This window comes from Xiphophorus couchianus, chromosome 2 (genome assembly GCF_001444195.1).
Source record: "Xiphophorus couchianus chromosome 2, X_couchianus-1.0, whole genome shotgun sequence".
Classification (NCBI taxonomy): Eukaryota; Metazoa; Chordata; class Actinopteri; order Cyprinodontiformes; family Poeciliidae; genus Xiphophorus; species Xiphophorus couchianus.
This window is the reverse complement of record NC_040229.1, coordinates 30,720,583-30,734,376: the sequence shown is the minus strand read 5'-3', so window position 1 is coordinate 30,734,376 and position 13,794 is coordinate 30,720,583. Positions and strand designations below refer to the sequence as shown.

The following is a 13,794-nucleotide window of genomic DNA, read 5'->3' as shown; positions in this document are numbered from 1 at the left end:
TTTATTTAGGCTCAATCACAGGCAATTTAAATGATGGAAAGAGGCACAAAGTCCTTTATACGATGAGCTTGAATGTTAATTTCCAGCCACAGTTATAAGAAACTGTGGCCTTAATTCCTCCACATTACTTTAATTTCATGCTTATTTTTGTTTTACAATGAATTTAAATAGGCTAAGCATGACATTTAAAGTGGGTAAGTTCTGAAATTATTTCTCATTCTCCAGCAAAACGACATCTAACCTAAAAGCTTTTGTCACTGTCCTATCTAAAAAAAATACTGAAATTTGATTGGGGAATGAGATAAATAAATAGGACTTCCTGGGTCAGAATCCGGGTCCTCCACATGGGAACTTGTCTTTTGAAAATGGGGCAATTTTTAACTGTTTTTGCCCCACATCCACAATAAAACAGAGTAGGAGTACCCTAAAAGTTTTTTTTTCTTAAAAACAGATGTCAAAGTGAAAATCCCTCGTTTGTGTCTTTATGTGGACTGAAAAAAAGAAAGCATGGACATATAGGCCCAACCTATCACCTTGCCTATAACCCTATAATCCCAAACACATCATACTCAACAATAAAAATAGCAGATTATATGGTCTTCTTGCAGTTTACTAGTTTCATAAACCAATGTTACACAAGAAGAAACTTGACTTTATCACTCCACACAAAAGATTTCACTTGCGGCTTGGTGCTCACCATTTTTTTTTTTTTTTTTTTTTTTGTATCGCCCCACAAGGGGTCTTTTTGTGGGCTCTAGTGTCCCTTTTTCAAAGTAGGCTGACAGGAAAGGGGGAAGGAGAGGCGGGAAGACATGTGGTAAACGTCGTCAGGTCCGGGAGTCCAACCCGCGACAGCCGTTTCAAGGCTACGTTGCCTCTGAATGTGGGTTGCGCTAACCCCTCCGCCACCACGGCACGCCCACCATTTTTGTTTTTTGACCTTATTGGTCACCTTATGCCACCTTATGCAGAGGCCTTGTCCCATACTTCCGCCTACAGGTCCGGGTGAGAAAAAAACTGCATTTTGGGCCGTTCTCTGCATTTCTGTGCTGATAAAAATCATTTTTGGAAATGTTTCTGTGCGGACAAGTGTTTTTAGAAAACGCCAACCCGTTTCCCACAAGTATGTGGATGTATCATTTGTCCTATGTGTCAGTATAGCATGGCAGATGAAACAGTAGATATTCTGTTAACCTTTTGAAAAAACTCCATTTTTAATCGGTTGTGCTATTTTTCCACATAACACCCTTCCCAAAAACATATATTCCTTCTGCTTCAGTTGAACCTCACCTGTAGTTTCCCATTTAGCAACTCCAGGATCAGGTAGTCCTCCATTCCAGCAGCCAGAAGCAGAAGACCACTTCGGCGACTCGTTTTGAACTTCAGAGACAGCTGGAAGGTTGAGACATCTTGGACGGCTACTATGCTACAGTGGCTATCCCCAAAGTAGGATTCTGTAAAACAGGAAAAGAAAAAACATTACTTTAACCAAGTATTCAACAACAGTTGATTTTCTTTGAACCACTTTTTAAATGTTGCAGGTGCATGCTACAGCTGCATAAAAGAAAAGGACCCCTGCATATGATGCTGTATGAAGTCACCTGACAACTGCTGACTGGCAGCTCTGACTATAAAAAAAAATCAGAAAATTAGAGAAACCAATTAGACCAACATTTTTGGGGATCTCACATTTGACGCGACCTGATTTCTATTTAATCACAGCCTCCAGCAACTCGCGGCTGAACAGGAGCGACCCTGGCCTCAAAGGCGTTCTCTGACTGAGACATCAGTCTTTACGCCTGTGGAGGTTTTCCGGGGATATAGAATGCTGTAACGCAGGATTTCCCAGCCTTGACTTGCCTCATTTTCAAGGGATATGCTAATTCAGCCACCTGCCTCGGTTTCTGCTCTTTGGAGCACTTGACAAAATGTAAACCGGGGAGGAAGTCAATTAATTACCAGCGCACATGCTCTGAAAATGAAAATGGACAGCTTCCAAGACCCAGTTTCCTCAGCTAAGACTTTCCACTCTCTTAGCAGGAGATGTAAAAGGGAGGCTTTAAATGAGCCACCTGCTTTGCCCTCACAAAGGTGATGGCTCAAGACACAGAAAGTCACTGTGATGCATAAGAAACACTTTTCTGAATCCTTAACTCCAGCGCTTCAGAATATTTTGGAACAGTGAAGCAGATCAAGACAGTGATTTATGAAAGTTAGAACATTCCTGTGAGATACTGAGGGTCAAAATGTTCCCTCAGACTCAACAGATGCATCCATAAGCCTGGCAAAAGGCTGGGCTTGACGCCATAAAACAGAAACCCCTCCGACCCAACCATCTCTGGAAAAACATCCATCACAGGATGACATAAGATCATATAACTTCCACATCCATATCAATTCATGGAAAAATGACATTTTCCCAAGACTCAAGCCAAAGTGTTTCTGTCTGTGCTGTACATTAGTGCCGTTCTGCCATTTTTACCTTCTGCCATTTAATAGTGCTGCATATTTCTGTAAAAATCTTTCAAATCTGCATACAAACACCTATTCTCACCCCTCAGGTTGTATTCCTTTCACATTTCTCATTATTTACTTCAAATTCAGTATGATTGACCATTATTAAAGATGGCTGGCACTTTTGAGCCTTTCTATTGCCTAAAAAGTCATTTTTATTACTTGGATGAACCTTATGTCACATCATTGACTTTGGTCATCTTATTTATGCAACTCCAATTTTAATATGTATCAAAATCAGAAACTGAGGACTTTGCTCTTAGTCTCAAACCAGCCGTTAACGGGAAGGAGATTAACATTAGCGTTTGCTAATTTTCAATGTCTTTAGCTGTTTAGCGATAGCAGAACCTAGATTCTTTAGCACATTAGTGTTTAGTGAACCTAACTTTTTGTTTTCTTCGCCCTAGCAATAACGACTGCCAATTTTAGTGTAAACATCCATTCTTCATCAGAACCATAGTGGCCATTTGAAAAATGTCCACCATTAAAGGAAAGCACAAAATAAAGATATTATATATGATTTATATGGCTCAAAACTCATAGGTTATGATTTCACACCAGACTCCATCTAATTGAAAAGTTTAGGGCAACAATGTATTTTACATGACAACCCCAGTGGCCATCTAAAAAAATAATAATTAAAAAGTTAAAAGTAAATATGATTTCTGTGGGCTGCATTGTGTATGATCTGAAACCAAAGCATTCATCTGTGATAAATATTGGCAAATATAGAACAAAACTGAATTATCCTTGAAGACCGTGGCGGCCATCTTGTCTTTTTCAGTGGCTAACTTTTGTTTTATTCTAAAACTAGTAAGCCCTTGGGAACATCTGTGCCAAGTTAGGATCTTTTTTTCCCGTGTGAAAGATTTTAATGACATTTTGAATTATCTACTGCACTATTAAGGGGAAGTTTGTCCTTTGTTTCTCACTCTTTAAATAAAACTCCCGGTCCTTAAATATAAGCAAAGAAAAGCCTTTTGATGTCGGCAACAAGGAAAGCCACGCTGCATCCTGCACATTCCTTTATTTCACTAAGAGGCATTTGCATTCCAAAGCCTCTCTGTCATCAACAAAGTCGGCAAAGAAGCACACCAACGGAGCATCCGCCTCACATTCAGCGATGTTACTCTTTAGAGAAGCTCCGCTACATCCGGTCGAACTGAAAATTCAACACATCCCACTTTACATCCTCGGCAAATTACCCCAGTTCCGCATCGTTCATTTTCAAAATGTCAAATCTGGGTGGCTGTCGTCTCGTTAGCTGGTACTGGCTGTGCCGTGGGCTGCGTTTTGAACAGGTCAGAGGGTTGCTACTTAGGCAAAGCTATTCGAAATGAAAGCCGAGCGTTAATTACACAATAGCCTGCAGGCTGAAACTGGAAAATGAGGGAGCGGAGTTCTTTTATATGCAAGTGCATTCAGTGGCGTAAAAAGTGGGTATGCAGGGTATGCAACGCATAGGGGCGCTGCACTAGAGGGGGCGCCAAAACCCCGTCTCGAAAAATGTTTTTTTCTTGTTGGCATTTTCTATAATTAACAGAATGAAATGATCAATAACAGGGGAACAGCACTGATTAGGCGCCCCTCTGCTCCTCCCATGCAGGTGGCTGTGCACGCACCCCTAAGAGTATGCAGGCGCGTTTTTTTTATTTTTTTTATTTTTTTTATTTTAGACTACCACTCGTAGTGCACTTGACAAAATGGAGCGGCAGAAAAAAAAGCTGTCCGGGGCGCAAAACAGAAAAAGGAAAAGGGAGAAGGATAAAGATGTTGGCGGGATGAAAAAAAGCCTTTCAATGTGGTTGAAAGATAGTAGGTAAGTACCGTCAGTGTATTAGCAGGACAGGAGGGTTGTAAATAATCAAGTTAGCTAAAGCTAGCAGCTAGCCTAATACGGAATCGTCCCATATTTGGCTGTTAAAAGTTGCCTCCCCTATTAAACCATTAAGGGACGCGATTTGTTTTGTATTTCTATGAATATCTGATACATAAACCTGTCACAGACACATAACCGCGCTCTAAGTAAGAATGACCGAAATAAAATTCAGGAAATATTAACACAGGAAAGCTAAAGCTGCTGCGGCGGCAGTGCCCAGCTATGGTCCAACACTTAGCCCTCCTGGGTGCATTTTTTCACTCATATATATTATGGATTCTTTAATTAAAGATGAGTTGTTCAAGTTCATGCGTGTATCAGACAAATTAGTCATCAGAGTCACTAAAGCCCTTAAACTCAAAAAGGTTGGTGACCTATTTTACCAACCTTTTTGGCAGGGGGACACTTGAGTTTAAATGTCTTATTCAATACTACTACAGTGGTGTTGTGATGTATCTGATAAGTCAGATCAGATGTAATGTCCAATCAGTAACGGTTATCCAACAAGGAGATGATTTAAATTAAAGTTTAATTTCTATTGTAGTTTGACTGCTGTATTTTTTAAGCCTATTTAACACAAAATTGATGTCATTCAGCTGTGATGGTGGAGAGAAAGAAGAGAAGATGATGAAAGAGGAAGAATCAGGACAGACAGGGGAAGGCAACAGGTTGGTCAAATGCAGGTGGAAGTGAGGGAGCAACTAGTCCATCTCAAGCACAAATTTTTAAACATTATTTTTAAAAACGGTAAGATCTGTAATTTTTACAACTAATAATGCTTTTTTGACCACATGACTTAGTGGAGAACACCACAGACAAGGGATGAAGGAGACAGACATGAGGTCAGTGATAGAGGAGACAAGTGATGAGATCAGGTAGGCATTAGGAAAGCAACAAAAACCTATATACCACGATGGTTTGAGTTTCTGATGACCATCTTTGATTGTGTTCTTTTTTGGGGAAAATTAGTGCAGGCAGTCATGGTGAGTCAACCACGAGAAAAGAGAATGAGAAACAGAAAGGTGCAGATGAGGGAGAGGAAGAGCAGAGAGGACTAGATGATGAAGAGAGAGAGAAGCACAGAGCTGCGGAGGAGAGAGCCGAGACAAGGCTTTATTCAGAAGAACCATCTGAATGGCCTTTACCACACAAAATGGGGGACACATTTAGGCAGTACATGGTTGTAAATGGCCCACAGAAAGTTTCTGATGGTCCATATCCAAGATCAGAGAAGAATAAGAGGTGTTTTTCCAAAGCATACTGTTTTCGTTTACTGTCTAATGGAGAGAAAGTTGAACGAGATTGGTTACTGTATTCTAAAAATACTAACAGAGTCTATTGTTTTGCATGTAAGCTTTTTGGTGAAGCTAAAGTTCTTGACACATGCCTTGTGGAGGGGTATAATAACTGGCGATGTCTTTCAAAAACACTGAAGCACCATGAAACCAGTAGTTCTCACATAAATGCTTATCTGACGTGGAAAGAAATGGCATCTCGCTTACGCCTAGGTAAAACTATTGATAGTGAACTGCAGAAAACCATGGCAGCTGAAAAAGCACACTGGAGAAGTGTGTTGACTAGAGTTATCGACTGCATACTTTTCCTTGCAGAGAGAAACTTGCCACTAAGGGGGAAAAATTCTCAGTTAGGAAATCCTAAAAATGGAAATTTTCTGGGAATCCTTGAGCTCATAGTGCGATATGATGTAACACTGGCAGAGCATCTTAGAAAGGCTGCCTCCAAACAAACCACTGGATATCTGACATGGTGCACTCAGAATGAATTTTTAGATTCAATATCAGAGTGTGTTTTGAGTAAAATATCTGCCAAGATCAAGTCCTCTAAGTACTTTGCAGTGGAACTGGACTGCACACCTGATATTTCAAAGCAAGAGCAGGCCTCAGTCATCATTCGATATATGGGGGGGCGCCGAAGATATGTTCGCATCCACCACAAAAATATGGAGTTGCGCCCCTGAGTGCATTAATAAATAAATTCACAATTTTCAAAAGCCCAGCCGAGCTTTGGTTGGATCGTACCCCGAGATTTGGAAATAAAGGAGCAAGCGTGATCTCAGGCATTTTTCTTTCCTGGCTCATTTTGTTTCTCTTGCCTTCGGGGAAAAATGGATAACTTTCTCCAAGTGTTTGAAACTCTGTCACTAATTTGTGATGTATTACCTGCATGACAACTGCTTGGAACAAATTATTTTCAGTTTCTGTATCTTCCTTTTAAACATCCTCCTTGTTCATCTGTTGAAGGTTGAAATGGTGTTGCATTGTTTCTGTTACCTTCTGCCACATCTAAAAATGGGTCTTAAGTTGGCATAAACATTAACAAATGTAGCACATTTTGTGAAAACTTCTTTTAAGTGTTTTGAATAGTTCATGCTATTGGGAAGAAGAGTGTGCCAGGAGAACTTAAGTCACTTTGGCATTTCTGTCTCACCTTTTGTTTTCCATACTTGTAGACAAACTAACCATCTTGGACTGGAAGCCCAAACCTTTATTCATGTAGTTAAGTAATCATCAGTTGAATGAATCAGAAAATGAATGCGAGGAAATTTTAATTAGCACAAACGGAGAATCTGTATATTGTAACAAGACAATAGGGATTGCTGTAACATAAGCGTATACCTTTGCTTGTCTCTCGCTGTCTCTTCATCTTTTGCATTCCTATGAGGAGACTTAAGTTTGCGTCGGAACCCCGCCTGGTATGATTTTTTTTTTTTTTTTTGCAGGAAAACACAAAGCCACATTTTCCATCCTTTAAAAGTAGGAGACGATGTTTGGATATTTTTGGACAGTGCTCCATTATCAGAAAAGGAACACCCTGAGTCCTAAGGAGCGGAAAACTTTACACGCCATGGCCAGAGATTGTGCGTGTTGACTTTTACCCACCTTAAAGAGAAGTCCCTGAAGAAGTTGTTCAACTTATTGATTCACAATCCTTTATTGTTTGCACAGCAGAGTCTTGTTTTTCGGCCAATGCAGACGGCTAGTATTTCATTACTAACTTCTGTTATAATTTGCAACGGAAATTTGCGTCTTTCCCCCCTTTTTAGCATAACTGAATGAATGAATCTATTGTTTCATTCTCCTTTTCATTCTGTTTTCATATAACAGAGAAGTACAGAGAAGTTTAGTACAGAGGAGACTGACTTACTTTCTGATTTGAAACATGAACTAGATTTCTTGGATAATTTGTTTTGCTGATGGCTACTATTTTAGGTAAGCAATGAACATGTTAGTCAAGTCGTTGATATTACAACCATATGTAGATTTAAGTGTTTTTAATACATATATTTTCTAACTCAAGACTATTTTGCAGAAAAAGATGGATTCTTGGATGTTTTTTTTCCCTCCATACATCTCCTTGTCTAGCTCAGTTAAACTGCCGCTAACGTCACTATAAATAGAGGTCGTTTGGTGGATTTCTTTCCTTTTCTCTGGGCTGTGCCTACTTCAGCCTGGTACAAAACGCTGAGCATGTAATTATTTAACGACAGGGTGTTGTTAGCCACGGATTGAATTGGAGAGCAGCTCGCGTTGTTACGGCATTGACCGTAAGGCAAAGTGGTGATTAACGCGTTGAGCAATTGCGTCTCTTGCCGGGGGTCAGCAGCACTTGTACCGGTAAAGAACATCAGATTTCCCGTTGGCTCTGGAAACGGTGAATGCAGGCCGTAAAAGGATGGAATACCTGAACATTACAGGCCTCCCAGGTAATCAGTCGACTGAAGATGAAGAAATGGAACGATGGCGACTGGAGAAGCACCGATCACCTCAACTTTGTTCCTGTGGAGTTCCGTTTCTTACAGGGCAATGTGGACGTTTTCACTCTCAGTGGAACTTTTGCGAACCTCTAAACGAATCCATTTCACTTTCAGTTCATCTCTATTCAACCTTCTAAATCTATATTTAGTTGATCAATATTTCACTGGAATTTTAGCAACATGCTTATTGAAATGTGTCTCTTCAAGCTTCGTACATCTAAAAACTGAAATTGTTTCCCATTCTAGTTTGGAAACAGCTTAAACTCTGAGCGTGGGGGGAGAATGTTGGTGAAAAGCAATCTTTAGGTCCTGACACAGGAATTTAGGCCTGGACTTTGACTAGGCCATTCTTATACGCTTTGACAAAAACCACTGCATTGTAGCTTTGACTGTAAATTTTGTACTGCAGCCTTAATTGAAGGTGAATCTCCACTCTACTCTAAATCCCTTGTCCACCACAGCATAATGCTGCCACTACTATATTTTACAATAAGGCTGTGGGAGAAGAAAAGTGCTACTTTTTCATATGCAACACTTCGTATGCAGGCTAAAATGTTTAATTTTGTGGCCATTAGTTGGTTTGTGGAAAACATCAGTAAGTACTTTTGCAAGGCTTTGTAAATGTGAGGTTCTGTAATGCTTTAGCCTCCATGTGTTAAACTCGAGGCCCGGGGGCCAAATATGGCCCGCCATAGCTTTTCTTATGTGACCCTTTAAATTGTAGAATTTAAAGTTATAAAAATAACCTTAAGAAACAGCTGTGTGCTTAAATATTTTATCAATGAAATCAAAGCTGAATTAGATCAATATCAAATGATGTTTAATATGGTTTAATTCAAGAAGTACTATAGAGACAGCTATTTATTAATATTTTAACAATTTAATGGGTTTTACCCATACATTCTTGCACAACAGACCCTCTAAAGCTGCAGTGTGACTTTTGTTAAAAAAATATTTTTTACATATTTGTTAAAAGTATTATATTGTGACAGATAATCTCTGAAAAACATTTGAACTCCTCTGTCTTCTTCCTTTAGTCCTGCTGTGAACAAATACACAGCTCTGTTAGAATTGACCAATCAGAGCCAGGAGGAGGGTCCAAGCGCTGTCAATCACCTTGCCGATACCGTCCTTCCCTTTGCTGTTTGCTACGCTACAGCTAGCCTGCCAATTATTCTCAGGCTAGTTAGCTTAGCCCCCGATGACGGCAGATAAACCGTTTTTATTGGAACCATGAGTTGACTGATTGTCATTTGCACATTTAGCAGCATTTACACATGGGTGATTGACAGCGCTAAGATCTTGATCTTTCGATCGGGCGTGTTGACTTTCTTCAGGCAGAAATAGTAGCTCGGGACGGAGGTTTATTTTTATTTTTTTTTTTCGGCTTTTCTTTCTCATATTATACTGTAACAACATGGTGACAGTTTTACAAAAAATGTCTTTTTAGATACTTATTAAAAGTTACATACTGCAACTTTAAGGAAATTCATGATCTTGATGTGGCCCAGAATGAGTTTGAGTTTGACAGCCCCCTTTGTTTGAACACTACAGGTGGAATCAAATAATATAAAAGCTCGACAAGCAGTTGAGACTTGGGTGGAAAATAACTTCTGTTATAATTTGCAACAGAAACTGAGTCTTTCCCCCTTTTTCACAACAACTGAATGAATTAATCTTTTGTTTCACTCTCCTTTTCCTTCGGTTCTCATATATCGAAACTTTCGTGTCGAAATCAAAATTTGGCATGCCATTGAGGTTTTGATGAGGTTGAAACAACACACTGTAAAACATTCAGGAAAGACTCTATAAACTCATAATAATTACTGACTACCAAAGTTTTTTTTCTGGTTTTTTTTTTTTTGCTGTGCTATGACAATATAACAACCATAAACACAGCTTTTCTACAAACCACAGCCTCCAAGCTGCTTTTAATCATGTAGGCAACATGTTTACATGCCTGACTCTGAGCACAGCAGCCGGTCTGTAAAAGAATATGCGGCCAGCTCCAGCGCTGTTAAACAGCAGAGGGCTGGAGCACAACTCTACATACCTTGACAGTAGTGCTGCTTTATGAGGGGCCTCCCCTTACAGTCCCCCTCTGCCCCCCACAGACCTTTCAGAAGTCACAGGGGACGCACTTTTTACGGGCTTTATGGAGCCGTTTCTCAGACTTGCATATCTCAGCGTGAAAGCAAGCTGCACATTTTTTATTTTTACCCCCCCCCCCTTTTTTAAATCCCCATCTGCTTCTGCATCTCTTTAAAAACACTCCAGTTGCAAGCCAGAAAGAAGAGGTACAAAAAAAAAAAGGCTTATGGAGCCACAGCGGGAGGTTTCCTCCAATAACTTTTCAAGCTCTCTCTGTGAAACTCACATTTACACAACACATAAAGGGAGGGGTACAGAAAAGAAAAAATATGACCTTTCTCTTTAAAAAGGAGAACGGCAATGGAGTGTAATTTTTACCTCCGGAAAATAGACCAGTAGGGGGGAAAAAAAAACGGGGGAAAAAAGCGTGGAAATAGGATCTAAAAGACTCACTGTTGTTTGAGTTCGGTGCCGTTTTTTGCAAGAGTGGCGTCAGAAAGGCGTGGCTTCTTGACAACTAAATGGACATAAAAAAAAAAAAATCTATCTTTGGCTGTAAGAATCTTATTGTGTTGAGGCCACACAAACAACAGGAGAGATGTTTGGATCTTTGTATCTGAAGCTGTTTCCCTCCTTCGTTCGTCACCTGGCTGCAATGGCATCGAGAAGAGGAAATCCGTAGGGATCAGAGGTTAGAAGATGAAGCTTAACTCCCAATCAAGGCAGGAAATCGGACAAAATCGTCTCGCCTAACATCTAGGAACTGGTTTCGAACTGTCCCACGTTGCTTGGAACAGCAGCCGGCGAAGAAATTACTATCAAACGTCGGATTTCCTTTCAGTTTCACGCTTGTTTGCGATGCCTCAAGTTTGAGGGAAGAGCGAACAAAGGAACAGTGCGAGTTTGAAAGCTCACAATGAGCTTTTGTAATAGAACATGATCAGATTCACCACCAGTTCCTGGTCGTGAATAAAACATCTTTGGTTTTGTACCTTGTGAAAGATATTCATATCTCTTCCGGCGTTTACAGCAACAAAGTTTGAGGTATTTTATTGGGGTTTAACCTGACAGATCAATACATGTTCGTTTATAAATATTAATCTGAACAGTGTGAATCTAAATTCTACTCTCCTTTATTCACTACTTTACAAAAGCACCAATAGGTGCAATTACAGCTGCAAGTGTTTTGGAGTATGCGTTCAGTTTCAATTGAATTTATGTCTAGACTTTAAATGGGCCATTCTGACTCTTCAGTTGTGTCTCTGGTTGAGTGTTTTGCTGACATATGAGCCACATTTTCAAACATTTTACAGCCTCTGAGGCTTTTCTCAGGGCTGCGTTCAACCATCTATCTACTAATCAACTCTGACCAGCTTCCATGTCCCTTCTCAAAAAAGGCAACTGCACTTTAATGCTGCCGCCGCTGTGCTAGGTTTCTGCCACACATAGAGCTTTTCATGTTGGTTAGAAACTGTAATTTTGGTCTCATCTGACCAGAGTGCCTTCATCAGCATGTTTTCCAAGGCCCTTTATGGCTTCTAACAAACTACAAATGGTTATGACTCTCTTTCAGGTACAACTTTCTTCTTGCTATTCCACCAGATTTGTTAGTTGCACGATTAGTAATTGACTTTCTGTTGTCTTCTATGAACTTCAGGATGTTGATTACTTAAACCTTTAATGCGTTCATTAGTCAGTTTTAATCAAACTCCAGTTCGTTTGGCTAGAAAGTCCGGTTCATTTGGGGAGGTGTGAACATGGAACAAGAAAAGTCTCTTCTAACCTACTGTACCTCTCAGTTTGGTGGAGGTGAATGAATACATGTATGGATGCCAAGCGGACCGGAGACCACTCCAAAAGCAGGAACCGGACTATAGCGCAGGGCATTCTGGGTAAATACTACCAAGACAAACGTGCAAGTCTAGCACTAGTGGAAGAAATGGCTCGTTGTCTATCATAAAAAGATAAAAAACAGAAATCCTAAAACCAGTAAAATCGGATGCCACTCCATTATTGTTTACATTTCGTGAAGGAAGAAGCTAAGTTTATGTCTTCTTCGGATGTTTTTGTTGCAAGAAAAATCAAAACCACGCCTTCTTTTCCCTTTATGTCACAATTATGCACTCCGTTGTGCTGAAACCCCAATAACATACAAGCAACATAAAGCTTGCTAGAGAAAAAAGGGGAATACTCTTGCACAGAACAATATATTTATCCATTCTAAATAAAGAGTTTAATGGAGTCATTGTGTGGAGGCTCATCAAACTCTCCTGTTGCTAATGACCAGTTTGGAGTCGTGATCTCACTGGAACACTGCAACCCAAACATAGTCGTGAACAGAAGTACTGTAGCGACTCAGGGCTCTGCTGCGGTTTACGACTGACTAATACAAAGCATGTCTGTGTCAGCCCAGCCAAGCTACGGAAGCCGTCAAACCGCCAAGGTCCCAGATGGTTGGGCCTGTTAACATAATCGTCCCGTGACATCAGAGGAGTCAACACCCCCGCGATATTGTTCCAACCCGTACTCTTCCTTGCACCGAACGACCTTTTTCTACACCCGTCCACACTAAAAAATCTTGGTTTTCAGAGAAGCGATCGTCGGTACCTGGAGCTGTGACTTTTTCTGCTTTCACGCAACCTGAGCAAGGCTGCTCATGGACTTGAGGTGTAAAGCCTTTTTAACACACTCGTAATGAATTTCTGCTTAAAATCTCCTGGTGAACTGGGGATGGGATACGGTGTCAAGGGAGCAGACAGGAAAGGAGGAGAAAAAAAAATATCCAAAAAGCAACAGAGAAATCTTTTTTAACCTCTGCATCGTACTTCTTAGTCCGATAAATTTAAAGTTTACTTGTCTTCACACCTGAATTGTCCTTTCAAAGTGAAACTACGAGAAACAATGATGTGGGGGAGAAGGAAGGGAGGAAAAACAGAAAGCTTTAAGGCTCACAGTGAACTTGGATAGCACAGCGTGAAAGGCTCTGTCGGCTTCGGTGGTGCTGCGCGGCATTAATGGCCCAGAGAGCAACAGCAGCAGGAAATTAGCCCGCAGTTAACTACAGCCACTTAGGCTTGTAACATTTACAATGTCAACACAAACGAGAGTTCAGAACGGTTCTTTGTTCTGCTGCTGCATCCAGTTTAGAATGGATAATTAAACTAATTTGGCGTAATGCTGGTTATTTTAGGGCTCATCATCATACCTGTGTTAAATTGCAGATGAATGAACTTGACACCACGCTCAACCACCACGCTCAACCACGACCACCTCTTTAATGTGGACTGCTTCAGGATTAGATTTAAAGTCTCACAAACAGTGTTGTGCTCTGATGTATTTATTTTAGAACATCATGTGATGATACTATTTTCTGCAACCTTTGAACTTAATGAAGTGTTTGTGTAGCTGAGGAACTTGAACTGACTGCATCCGGTTCTGGAGATGTTGTACGACATTCTTCTTTTTTTATCAAATGCAAATATAAAAAAATGTACCATGCACTTTCATTTATCCCCATTTACTCTTATGTCCCTGA

At 40.3% G+C, this 13,794-nt stretch overlaps 1 protein-coding gene and 1 long non-coding RNA gene across 2 annotated transcripts in view; one reads left to right on the top strand and one right to left on the bottom strand.

Moving 5' to 3' along the window:
* Positions 1-13,794, bottom strand: part of cspg4 (chondroitin sulfate proteoglycan 4) — a 92,286-nt gene that overhangs the window by 31,010 nt on the left and 47,482 nt on the right. Inside the window, exon 2 of the mRNA XM_028034796.1 lies at positions 1,291-1,454. Within this exon, the coding sequence (XP_027890597.1) occupies positions 1,291-1,454 (164 nt within the window). The remainder of the gene's footprint in view (positions 1-1,290; positions 1,455-13,794) is intronic.
* On the top strand, positions 4,282-5,298 carry LOC114155105 (uncharacterized). The gene is made up of 3 exons (XR_003597668.1): positions 4,282-4,333; positions 4,990-5,061; positions 5,194-5,298. It is a non-coding gene; the product is annotated as an uncharacterized LOC114155105 (long non-coding RNA).